At 37.8% G+C, this 13,412-nt stretch overlaps 1 protein-coding gene across 2 annotated transcripts in view; it reads left to right on the forward strand.

Annotated features, from left to right (window-relative positions):
• The window catches only part of MYO5C (myosin VC), a 35,063-nt gene extending 22,720 nt beyond the window's left edge, over positions 1 to 12,343 (forward strand). For both annotated transcript variants that reach the window (XM_062628318.1, XM_062628327.1), the window contains 12 exons: positions 1,548 to 1,641; positions 2,383 to 2,434; positions 2,641 to 2,806; positions 3,059 to 3,146; positions 3,841 to 3,936; positions 5,095 to 5,249; positions 6,350 to 6,439; positions 7,672 to 7,822; positions 8,250 to 8,532; positions 9,537 to 9,711; positions 10,217 to 10,297; positions 10,554 to 12,343. In XM_062628318.1, coding sequence (XP_062484302.1) covers positions 1,548 to 1,641; positions 2,383 to 2,434; positions 2,641 to 2,806; positions 3,059 to 3,146; positions 3,841 to 3,936; positions 5,095 to 5,249; positions 6,350 to 6,439; positions 7,672 to 7,822; positions 8,250 to 8,532; positions 9,537 to 9,711; positions 10,217 to 10,297; positions 10,554 to 10,706 — 1,584 coding nt within the window. In that variant the 3' untranslated portion in view covers positions 10,707 to 12,343. The remainder of the gene's footprint in view (positions 1 to 1,547; positions 1,642 to 2,382; positions 2,435 to 2,640; positions 2,807 to 3,058; positions 3,147 to 3,840; positions 3,937 to 5,094; positions 5,250 to 6,349; positions 6,440 to 7,671; positions 7,823 to 8,249; positions 8,533 to 9,536; positions 9,712 to 10,216; positions 10,298 to 10,553) is intronic.
• Positions 12,344 to 13,412: the final 1,069 nt, after the last annotated feature.

The raw sequence follows: 13,412 nt of genomic DNA on the forward strand, positions 1-13,412 counted from the left end.
GCTTTTTGCAGTTTCTCAACAATGCAGGGAACTTTGAAGGGGCTTAATGATTTGTACAAATATGCAGCTTTGTACTGGAAGTCATGAAGAAACTAGTATTAATTTAAGGGGTTTTATTAACGCAGAATTTTAACTAAAAGATTAATCAGAGGTTTAGCAGTGACCAGAAAGGTAGCTCACAATGCCTTTTTAATACCTACCTCATATAACTTCTCATCTGATAATTAAAAGACAGTTATTTTAGGTCAGATTGTGTTTTTCTGATGGAACACTTCCAGTATTCAGCCTTAATGGAAAGCAGTTTTGTGATACTGTAACGTTCTGTGGGTCAGTGTTATAACAGTGTACTGGGTCTGTCTGGGATGGAGATAACCTTGTAGCTCTCTATGATGCTACATTTTGCCTTTGTGGCTACAACAGTTTTGATAACAGGACAGTGTTTTGGCTGTTGCTGAAAAAAGCTGGCACAGTGTCAAGGCCTTCTCTTTCTCCTCTACTCTGCCCCATCTCAGCCAGTTGAACTGGAGATGGGTAAGGAGCTGGGAGGGCACACAGCCCAGACAACCAACCTGAACTAACTGGAAGGATGTCCCCTACCATATAGCTTCGTGCTCAGCTATAAAAGCTGAGGTAGAGGAAGAAGAAAGGAGGTGTTTGGCTTTATCTTGGCTTTATCTTGACCCAGGTATTTTCTTGCTTCTGCTCTTCCCAGTCTCTTCCCTGTAGTTCCAGGATGTGGGTGGGTATATGGGGGGAGTGAGCATTTTTGGGTGCTCTACTGCTGGCCAGGCAGGCTCAACCCACAATACCCACCTTCAATTTTCATTGCAGTGAGACATTCAGGTTCAGAATTCAGTTACTCCATTCTTTCCCTGTAATCAGAGGGAAGAAATGAGCATCTTTTTCTCAGAAGCCTCTTTAAAGCTGTTTCTGTCTCTCAGGTTGACAAGTTCGATGATTTGATAGTGAAAAAACAGATGCGTGTGGGGTTTATGATGCAGTTCTGAGGCTCTCCCCACCAGAGGGCAGCTAAGCATATCAAGTTACTAACAAATTGCAGGCAAATCTCGTTGTTGGTACTGAGGAGACATGCATGAAACAAGGAAGTGCTATTATTCCAGAAGGTAATATCTGCCATAATATATACCATATTATGTTTCTGCTGAGTGAAAAATAACTAAAGAAATACTTTAAAAGGAAAGCTACTTAAATTGAAAATACATGGAAAAGTTGTAAATAATGTTATTTTTAATTGACACAGAGAAATTAAAGCCAGGATGTAATTTCCTTTAAACTAGAACAGAAGAATGGTAGTACTGGGGCCAGTCCAAACATTTCAGTAGCTCACTGCTTCATTTGTAAGAGTGGCCAGCAGCAGATGCCTCCAGAAAAGCTAAACAAGTCAGGCAAGCAGGTAGCACTGCTCCCTCACAGTCTCTCCTGGTTTTGACTGTTTGCAGTTGAAGGTGTTCAGGTGTCATAGGAGCTGTTGCAGACACTTGAAAAGAAGGTGCTGAAATGCACAAATCTCCCCTTTTCTCCAAAAGGTGATCCCAGATCTTAAACAGCAAGTTTCTGAACTTGAAAATCAAAAACTGGATCTTGAAAACCGTCTTCAAGAACAGGCTATAAAGTTGAAAGGTAAAGTACCAGCATGGTCCCCACTCTTTTGGTTGATTAATACAATGGATTCCCTATATTTGAATTGAAAAGCTGACGCAATATTGCATAACTTCATTGCATAACGCAATGAAAAAATGTGTGTATAGTTTGTATCTGTTATTAATAAAATACATGCAAGTATGTCTGCTTTTTTCTCTTTTTTACCTTTTTGAGGCCACTCAGTTCTGTGATCTGCAAGCAAATTCAGTAGGACTCTGCTAAGAATAATGGGCTATGCCCTTTGGAAGCACTCATAAAAAGGAAGGATGTTTTGGACCTTAAGGCATACTCTATGAGGTGGACTTCAGAGGGTGCTGAAGAATTCAGAGTGGGAGACAGGGAAAAGTTCTTGCTAAATTTCCTTGTTTGAAGGTTGTTCTCAGTTTAGGAAATCACACACTGCTGGGGATTCTGAGTCTGTCTACTGCAGCGGCTTCCTAGGGAACTGATTGAAAACTTGGAAGCAGTTTTACTGCCAAATGCAAGAAGCTAGTGGAGTCGAAATTCCTCCTCCCATAGAGCCTTCTGTGTGGTGGGGAGTAGTGTGATGTTTCTCTGATACATTATCTGGCATGGCATTCAATTGCATTAGATGAAACAAAATTATGAGTGTAAGAAGAGATTTACTGAATACCAGTCCAGAACAGTAAGAAAATATGATTTTGTTCTTTCTTTTTTGTTTTGGGTTTTGTTGTTAATTATTACTGAAAAAAATGAAAGAGATGTCTCATCGGCTGCATTACAAGCTAGAAGGGGACAGAACAGAGAGAAGGTAAATATATAGTTTAATTTTTTTTAATGTAAGAAATGTCATTGCTATAAGCTGTGGTAACAGAGTCATTTAAACTTTAAAGTACCACATTCAATGTAAGATTTGCCTTACAGCCTTGTGTACAGTTAGTAAGTGATGAACAAGTACAATATGACTATGCTTTAACAAAGGAAGGATAAAATCCAAAGCTTCTTATCTATTTTTAGAAATAATGAGGCCCAGAATGAAGCAAACATAGAAGAAAAAGAGGGACTGAAAGTCAAAGCCCAAGAAATTGGGGGTATGAGCAATGGTTTGATACATGATGAAACCCAGGATGAAGTACAAAGCAAGATAAAGCAAGAGACAGCACGACTTACTGTCGAAAACATGGTGAGGAAATGAAATCACAATTTAGAAACTGTACCTGAAATGCAGGATAGAGGAGATAATGTGATTTCATGGTGTGGACAGGATGGTTTCTCAAATCATTGGAGGAGAAGAAAACTATGAAGGTTTCATGTTTCTTCTATCAAATATAAGTAAAAGCACATCATAGTGTTCTTTCATTGTGGCAATAATGTAGCAATAGAACACGTTTTTTAATTGTGGTCACTCTGAACTCACTGAATTTTATTATTACAGGATCTTAAGGAAAAACTAGACATGAAAGATAGAATAATAAAAAAATTGGAGGATCAGATCAAAACTCTTACCAAGTCTATTGAAAAAGGTGAGATAATGTTATGTGATTTCTTTGTAATAATAGCTTTGAATGTCTTTGTAATAATAGCTTTGAATGGTAGAGTCTGGGGCGGGGTTAGAAATTTAAGTCCACAGAAAACAGTGAAAGGAGAGCCATCAATAGAAATTACATAAAAGTCCTTTCCTGCATTTTTTGACCGAGCTAAATAATGGGCACATGTGGAACCTAGACTATACGATAAAGATTAAGCCAGAAGCGTAATACTCTTTCAACAGAAGTTAATCCATACCCTCACACAAACTGTTTCTAAACCAACAGAATGTTAGTTTTGCATTGGATGAGTAACTTCTCCCATTAGTCTTCAAGTGGCAGATGGTTCCTGATACAAAATCAGTTTGGTCAAAGCTCTTTTATAGGAAGTAATTCTATAAAATACTCTGAAAAGTATTGCAGTGGTGACTAATGTAGAGATGTTTTGTTGCTGTTTATTTGCCATATAAATGCAAGTGATTCCACTGAATCCAGTGAAACTATTCACATGAATAATACAAATGTTGTTTAACTCACAATGCCTGCAACCATAAGTTAAAAACATTTTTGTGAACAGGGCCCATGCCCATACTATACTACAAAGAAAACTGCCTTTCTTCAGTAGTTTGTTCTAATGTGAACATTAGCTTAGCTATTTACCTGCAAATAACAGTGCTTTCGTGTTTGATAGCTGAAGCTCATGTGCCAACTTCAGCCAAAGAGTACATTGGAATGATGGAGTACAAAAAAGAAGATGAAGAAAGGATCATTCAAAATCTCATCCTCGGTATTTTAGTAATACTTCAAATTTTATCAGTAGTCAAGAGCAGTCAGTGTAGAACACTATAACAAAAACTACAAGGCAACGTATTTCACTTATGTTTGAAGTTGCCTTTTCCCCACTGTCTTACTACCAGTACAACTTGGAGGCTCTATATTCTTCTTGTTCCACTGGCAGACAGTCTTATGTATGGAAGTGCTTTATCTGTGTAAAAATCATGGAATCATAGAATCATAGAATAGTTAGGGTTGGAAAGGACCTTAAGATCATCAAGTTCCAACCCCCCTGCCATGGGCAGGGACACCTCACACTAAACCATATCACCCAAGGCGTCGTCCAGCCTGGTCTTGAACACTGGCAGGGATGGAGCGTTCACAACCTCCCTGGGCAACCTATATATATAGTGTGTCTGACTCTACATAATGCTGAGTCTATCATCTTTCTTATTATTTATTCACCTATAAAGCTATAAATCTCAAGAGCACACCAGGGACTTGAATTTACTTTCTTCCTGGTCATCTAATAAATCTGGAAGTCACTGGGTTTATATCCATGTGTGATGGATTGCTGCCCTGTCTGTTCTTTCCATATCATTCCCTTCACTGGAAGGAAATGTACTTTAGTGTTTCTCTTGTAAATGAATTTTGTCCTTTCTCTGAGTTATTTTACATTATCAGTCTTACTGCCAAACCAGCTTTTTGCATTAGCTTACAATTAATAGTAAACTCATCAAATTTTCCATGTACATTAGTACCATTACTAAACACTGTTTGGAAACTGCACCTTCCTTTTCTTCTCACCTGCTTCAGCTTTGTGAATGTTTATATCTTTGTGAACAGAGGTGTGTCATTAAGCAGTGCCAGAATTTGGTGAGGCCTTCAGTGCACAGGGAAATGCAAATTGCTTTTAAAGTTGTCCTGCCTGGCACAGCCTGTGCTGGCCTTAGAATTTGCTACAATATTCTCCTTTTCTGGAAAACTTCATTAATACTCTTACAGAAACAATACAAACCAGGCATTTTCAGAAACAAGCAATTTGTCAGTAAATCAGTTATCAAGTGACTGGTCACGGAAGAAATGAACCCCATAGTGCTTGTCTTCTTCAGAATGATACATTGAATCATTGAATTTTTGTGTAAAAACCTGATGACTCTCCTTTATGCAGATTTAAAGCCACGTGGAGTTGTAGTTAATATGATACCTGGCCTTCCAGCTCACATCCTATTCATGTGTGTGAGGTATGCAGATTATCTGAATGATGCTGACATGCTGAAATCCTTCATGAATGTAACCATTGATGGCATCAAGCAAGTTGTTAAGGTAGGAATTACGTTTGGCTGTGCTGTACTGTGTGATTTTTGATGTGAGGTTTATAAGATGCACGTGCAGTACCTGGGGAACACTGACACTTTCATTTGCTAGTGTTCCTGTAATAGAATAATAATCCTAAGCGGCACTCTGTTTGAAGTTTGTAGTAGTATCCGTGTAAAGCCTCCAGGTAAGGTTCTACTGTGCTGAACACAGAATGCACAGAATGCATTAACATAAATTATTTCTATCTGAAGAGCTTGTTGACAGGGTCATTTAAAGTATTTTACATTTTACAATTAGGTGAAATGCACCCGTGCTTTCAGCACTGGTACAAGTCAGACGGACAGAAGGAAGGTTGGTATGTCTGGCAGCAGGCAGGTATCAGAGTTTTAAGAGGTTTTTACATTGCTGTTGTACTCTGCCAGTGTAATGGGGGGTTTTGACTGTCATTTGGTACTGCGTCATTAGTACCCAAGTGATTAAAGTTATGTTGCCAGCCAGTTTACAAAATCAAGTTATAAATAAGAATTGTTAGCCTGGTTCATCTGCATAACAAATGTGAATGCTTCATTATGGATTTATAATGCCATGAAACACCAAGCATGCTTTGTAGCACAGGCAGGAATGGACTGTGGTTTATGCAGTTGAGTTTGTGGTATACAGAATGCCTATAGTTTGTTCGTAAATAAATTTATCCCAGGGTTTATCCACTAGAAGAGCTTGTGTTTACTTAGCTAACAAAAGTAAAACACACTTACACATGGTTAAAGTGTGTTTATATGTAGTTCGGTTTCATTTGTGTATACAGGTGGTCAAACTTTTTGCAGGAAGACCTCCACACTATGCATAGAAACGTGTAATACTGTTTGGTTCAGGCTGCTTTATTTAGCCAGTCTGTGATATAAGAAGACTTAAACACTGTTTACCAAATAAATGAGGGATCTTTGCTATGTGTATATTAGCCTGAAAACACAGCATGTTTTGTTCAGCTAGCATGTTATAGATAGTATATGCTCCTCCTTCTATAATTAGGCTCTATTACATCAATTCTGTAATGGTCTTTAGTTAATTTAATACCATTGTAAGGTTGCTTTACTTACTGTTTTCAGGAACATTCAGAAGACTTTGAGATGTTGTCCTTTTGGCTTTCCAATACATATTATTTTCTTAACTGTTTGAAGCAGTACAGTGGGGAAGAGGTAGGATTGATTTAGTCAAATAATTTCATTACTTTACCTTTGATAGACTTTAATTTGGAATTAAAAATAGTCATAATGCGTTCGCCAGCACACCGATGTTCTTTCCAGATACATACATTCACATTGCTCTGCAGTGGCATTGTATGCCTTACACAAGTAATAGGACAGTATAGAACTAATGGATCAAGTGAAATCAAAGAAACATTAAAGTGTTAAGGTAGGTTAAAGACATGACATGGAAACTGCTACTTAATTTGAACTCTTCCATGAGTTTAATATGATCCGGACTTCAGATATCCAGCTACTTAAATATATTAAAAACAGTTTTACTATTTTATAATTGTGACCATTCAAACACCTACTGCTGCCACAAAAGGTTACAGAAGAAAACCTCAGGAAAGGAGCAAAACAGTAAAATGACCAGGTTTGTCCTTGCTTCACTTGCTTTTTGAGCTAAATTTAATCCCAAGGTTCAAAATTCTTTCAATTCTTTTCAGTTAATATAAAATCAGTTAATAGAGTTTGTGGTGGTTTTGCTAGGTTTTATAAACTTAGGTAGACTGAACTGCATAAACACGTAAGAATATAGTCTTCAGGATTAAAGCAAAGAGGTACCATAAAGCCTTGAAATCACAGTAACTGTACAGTCTAAACGCAGCACTCCCTCTTGTGGTCATCTCGAGAACATCTAAAGAGCATTGGAGAACTGAAAACATCTGAACTTAATAACAATCTTTTATAATTTAGTTGCAATCTTTTATAATTTGGCTGTAGATTTTTAATCTATATTTTTAATGAACATTCAAGACTTTGAACAAATTAGGAGTCAGCCTAGACTTAAAGTCAGAACTTACCTGATGAAAAGTCCAAAAATTAGATCCCTTTGTAGCAATAAAATGTAATTCATAATTGTTGGGGCTTTTTGTCAACATCGTTTAAATAACTGCATTTTGCCTTTTTTTTTTGGGGGGGGGATGTGTGTGTGGGGGTGCTTTCTGTTTAAGTGATGAAGTAATTGTACCAAAGTTCACTGAAACATATACGTGTTTTTCCTTTGGAAAATTAAGTACAGGAAGCCCAGAACTGGAAGCATCCACTGAAGTCAGCTGTAGCTTTGACTCCCTCCGAGGCTGTGTTCAGCCAGTGATAGAATGAATTACTCTAATACATCACATTGTAGTAAAAACTTACAATGTTACGTGATTTCTAATAATTATATTTACAACTTGTAGGAATTCATGAAGTGTAACACTCCACGTCAGAATAAGAACTGTTTGCAGCATTTTGATCTCTCGGAATACAGACAGATTATTAGCGATTTGGCCATTCGTATCTATTACCAATTCATTCTTGTAATGGAGAACAGCATTCAGCCCATGATCGGTAAGACAGCAGCAACCCTAACAGGCTTCAATGCAGCTTCTGAAGTACACTGATAAAGCTTATACATGGAGAAAAAGAGTGGGATAAGATTCTTTTTCCTGTTGATTTATAGATATGAGTACTGGCATCTGTGTTTCTGCACATGTAGATTCCACTGAATGGTATGTCCCCATAGGGTTTGGAAAGACATTTGCCTCACATTTCCTGATGTGGGATAATGCTTTGAAACTGATCAACATCCTACAGAAATAAAAGGCTGTTTAAACTTTGTGTGCTCCAGAAACCTTTGTCAGTATCTTTTTTTTTTTCTTGCATCATTTACCTTTTAAAATATCCTGAGGTAGTTTTTGTTCAAGAATTAAGTTAATGTAACTGAAAGGAGCCTGAGGAGTTTTGGTCTTACCAGTTATTTTCTGTTGTATTTCAGTACCAGGCATGCTGGAATATGAAAGTCTTCAGGGCATTTCTGGCTTGAAACCTACAGGGTTCCGTAAACGTTCTTCTAGTATAGACGACACTGATACCTACACAATGACCTCTATCCTGCAACAGCTCAGCTATTTTTATAGTACTATGTGCCAGAATGGCTTGGACTCTGAGCTTCTAAAGCAGGCAGTGAAGCAGCTTTTCTTTCTGATTGGAGCTGTCACCCTCAATAGCCTCTTCCTCCGCAAGGACATGTGCTCGTGTAGAAAAGGAATGCAGATAAGGTAAAGCCAGTAAAGTTCCAACAAGCTTGAGAACAAATTGTTAACATTTTGATGTAATGTCCTTTATCTCTAAGTCACTGTAACCATTCTGCTGGAAGTAGCTGATCAGATTTTGCTGTTACTGAAAAAGTAGATCTTGGCATTTTGGGCTGAGCTTTCTCAACATAGCATATTACAAATGGTCTTTCCATGGAAACACTATTGGAGGAAAAGACAGAAAATTTCAGTCTGGAGTTTACAATCTGACATGTTTAGGATTCTTTTCATGCCAGGTCACTTATGATAAATAGCATTTTAATTCTTACTGTAGTAAACAAGTGCAGCATCCCCTGGCTGGCCGACAGACAAAAGTTGACTTGCCTTTTTTTATGCTCTGTGATGAGAAGAGTGCTGAGACAGAGCCTCTGAGGGTGTAGATTGGGCATCATCTGTCTTGTTACAAACATCAAGAGAACATGCTCCTGATTTTCAGAAGATACAGTTCATTTGTTTTCCATTAGACAGTCTGCAGACTAAGGTGAAAGAAAATCAGTAAAATCTTGACCCATCTGGGAATATTACTAGATTAAAGCTGCTTGAACCTCTGGGTCATCAATTATAAGCCCGGCCCTGCTTTGCAATGTGCAAAGATTGTTCTGATTTCCTGTACAAGCTCAGTTGTAAATGAATACTTTAAAGACCTATAGTGGTACAGAGTAATAGGCAATGCCAAGACATATTAGGAATTTTCTGTAAACAACATCTAAAGTTGTAAATTGTTTTCTGTTATCCAAACTTTAAGAAATAAAAATCTAAAACTAATCAAAATATACAAGGGATTAAACTTTCAGATCAGCAAGCTATTAATTGTATTATTTTTATGATCTACAAGTATGGTTTTTAACTTAAAATGTATGAGTTTGAACAGTGCATTAGAGGAGCATTCCTTCTTTAGAAATCTTTAATGTTTTTCACTGGTTATGGAGAACCTGACATTTCTCTTGTCCATTTGTGGTTTAAACCAGATGTAATATCAGCTACTTGGAAGAATGGCTTAAGGACAAGAATCTTCAAAGCAGCAATGCCAAAGAAACTTTGGAGCCTCTGTCTCAGGCAGCCTGGCTCCTTCAGGTCAAAAAGATCACAGATGATGATGCCAAGGAAATATGTGAACACTGCACATCTCTTTCGACTGTGCAGGTAATGAACCATCTGTTTCCTTCTGGCAGCACCAATTGCAGAATCTTAGCTATCTAAAATAATTCGTTGCAAAGAGTTATTGGCCTTTCATTTGATAAGCAGCATTCCTCAGCATTCCACATCACCACTTCCTACATTAAATTTTTAACTCCTCATTCCTGATTTAACTGCTCCCATGGTGAATACTTGCCTGCTTTGTTCAGTCCCTTGTTTTTACTCCACAATGTATTTTCTTTATTTTGCCATAGGCTTTTTTGTTGATGTTTCTCTTAATCAGTTCAGCTTTCTCTACGTCTCCTTCATCCTGCTCATACCTCTGGAAATGAGGCATAGCAATCATCATATATGTAACAGCTCATTGGGTGACCAGTCAAAATTCTCTCCTGTAAAACTCCTTACTGAAACTCTAATTAAATATCAATAAAGATGTTATGTTAATGCCTTTTTCTTCTTGACTTTGCATTTTTTGTGACATACTAAAATAGGGTTTTTTTACTTTTAACAGGTTGTTAAGATCCTCAACTCTTACACTCCAATAGATGATTTTGAGAAAAGAGTGACTCCATCATTTGTTCGTAAAGTCCAGGTAAGAGCTACCACTCTCATTTCTCATATTGAAGCTACAGGGTACATCATACACAGTTTTTGATGCTACGTAATTATGCTTGACCTTTATATCATATTATTACTAAGCTGTTCAGCTTCTAGACGTTTGGAACTGATCAAAACAAGTCTCCTTAACATCATATGAAAGCAAAATTTGCAATGGGAAGCAAACAATGTCCTGGTTTTGCTTTGATTCTTAATACAATATTTCCTTACCCTTTCTGTTGTAATTTCAGGCTATGCTAAACAATCGTGAGGATACTCCACAGTTGATGCTCGATACCAAATATCTCTTTCAAGTGACGTTTCCTTTCGCCCCCTCTCCGCATGCCTTGGAATTGATACAAGTCCCCAGCAGCTTCAGACTTGGCTTTCTTACAAGGGTTTAATAAAACCAATGCATTGGTATTTCCTCAAGGACTGCATTAAGTCAGGCAGACTTCCATGGCTCTACCTGGTGGATAGCGTTGCAGCTTGGAGTGAATTAAACTGATAAAACCTTGTTCCTGAGTCAAGACTTCAAAGCAGGAATAATTTGAGCCTGTGATTTCCTTCTCTCTTATCTTACTTATCTTCCTGCATTACAGTCCTACAATGATTTCTTTATATCATCAGCTGGACACAAAGCCAACTCTACAGTTTCTTAGCCCACACCTGACAAGAGAAGCATTTATCTGGAAGGTTTGCACTGGTGTTCTCTCAGCACCAGTCGGAGGGGAAGAGATGTGATAAATGTTATTACCTTACAATTTTCTTTGCCTTTCCTTCCTGTAACAAGAGATTTCTTTCTTTTCTTTTTCCACAGTAATTTCTATTCATTGCCTTGATACACTGGATCTGTTTTACAGTAGCTTTCACCCTTCTAAACTAGTTGTGCCTGTATTCCTTTCATTGAAGAAGTCTTTTCTAACAGTTCTTCCAGAACTGTGATAGGAGGGAAGGGCAGGGCCTTCTACAGTTGTTTAAGAAAATCAATATAAATAGCTACATTGAAACTGGGAACTCTGACCAACCTTAAAGAACTACAAACCCACATTGTCTCTTTGTAGGCATGCTGGCTTGGCTGACTGAATGCTTGCACTGCTGCTCTTCAGCCAGGGAAAGGACTCAGGTGCTCTTCTTGAAGACAGGTTTCGGTTTTATTCTTTGCAGTGACAAGTCTGGATTTTAATTTTTTCAGTCATTATAATACAAAAGTCAGATATGAAATCAATTTTATGATCCAGATTGGAATTACAGACTTCTCTAAAAGGCAGGAGTCATCTGGTTTGGTTCCTTCTCTACTGCAGTGTATTTCAGAACGTACACAGTGTATACACACATGTGCACACCATCTTTTCTCCCTTTTCTTTTTTGCTGGTTTCCCTCCTCCAGTTCAGACACTAAGTAGGAGTGAATGCAGGTACTGTGGTCTGGTGTCACTGATAAACCAAGCTTAATTCCTTACATTTCATCTTTGTTTCACCTGTGGGATCCTCAGAAGCAGAAGTGTGGCCCCTTTTGCTTTGTCCAGCTTCTTCCTGTAGTCAGAAGGCAACAAACAGTAACTTTATTTTAGTACTGGACCATGTCAGAACAACTGGAGAAACAACACTCACCTCACCGCAGTGATGGCTGTCCTTAGGAATTCCTCAGTAAATAATGCTAGATTTCTGGCTAGTCTGTCAGGCGTAATTATTAAAACTGAGTACTAAAGCTTTGGAATATTTAAAGGATTCTAATTAATTTAGTTAATTTGAATATTACAGGAAGGAACAATTGATTTGATTTTATTACACAGTATTAGTACTGCTTGTTTAATTTCACAGAACTATCTGTAAATATAAAGGAATGGTTCTTCTTAATTTTCCTTGGTGTTTACTATGTACAGTGAAATAATCATGGTGATATTCACGGAGATATATTCAAAATATGTGATGGAAAAAATCTGTATTTTGTTCAATAACACTGAAGGCTGTACAAAATACCACAGACATGTAGGTAGGCTAGTAATTTTATCTGTTAAATAAAGTAGCTTTTAAACCAATTTGTAGTGTTTTGAGTGATGCAATAGTTATGTTTTCAGTATGGGATCATTTGAAACTTTTAACTCTGTGAACATCAGTGAATACTGATAGTCTTGTATTGCACCATAAACATCTCTTCGTTTGCTGTGGTGTATTTTCCTGTCAGAATGGTATGCTGTCCTGCCTCCTCATGGATTTCTGTAAGTATTTTGCTGCAAGCAAGTTTTGTTGCTTTCGTTTATATATAGCCTTTTTTCACAGTTACTGGACCTGTATATCTGTTACCTGCGACTGTGTGAGTAAAACCACGGCTCACTCTTAGACTACATCCATCACACAGAAGCATCAGAAGGCGTGTATGTCATTATGACAAAAATTGTTGATTAAGGAAAGATGTCCTGGCAATTTGATGTGAGGTTACTTTGGGAGGTTTGTGTGAAGATCGCTATCAACAGTGTGTTAGCAAGCAACAAAGTGTGTTTTTAAAAGCAAGTTCAAAATGATCAGTGTCTGCTATGCTCTCAGAACCTTACTTTTGCTGACAATACCTTCAACCAGAGTGCAGGTACAAAATTCTGTGTGTTATCTGTAATCCTTCTAAATATAAGGAGCAGTTTTAGACTGCAGAAGGCAGATCCATGAAAGAGGCATTACTGAGGTTAACTTTCCTAGGGTGCTAGCAAAGGAGAAAGCTGTTTAGTTCAACTGGGAAAATGTCAAATGATCCCTGCTGAATGGGAAAGCACTGAAATGCCTTATGGTGAGATGTGTAAGGTGCTGTTGGCATCTTTGGGTGTGTTTAGACATGCGACTCCTGCAGTTTCTGCCCATAGGACTCAGAAGCATACATAGGTCCCTGTCAGTCCTGTGTTTCCATAATATTCTAATAGAGAAAGATTAGGACAGGTGACCTCTACCCAAGTCTCTGCTGGGCAGAGACCTCATTTTTTCCCCCTTTTTTCCCCCTTCATTTTGTCTCAGATCCTCTTGCCTATCAAATGCAAACATCTGATGGCATAAGTCAGTGACTTCAATAGTCTCAAGTAGATGTGATCTTCAGCATTTTTTAATTTTTTCAGACATGTTTTC

This window comes from Pezoporus occidentalis, unplaced genomic scaffold, assembly GCF_034315485.1.
Source record: "Pezoporus occidentalis ecotype Australia unplaced genomic scaffold, CSIRO_AGI_Poc_V1 ctg11, whole genome shotgun sequence".
NCBI classification, from domain to species: domain Eukaryota; kingdom Metazoa; phylum Chordata; class Aves; order Psittaciformes; family Psittacidae; genus Pezoporus; species Pezoporus occidentalis.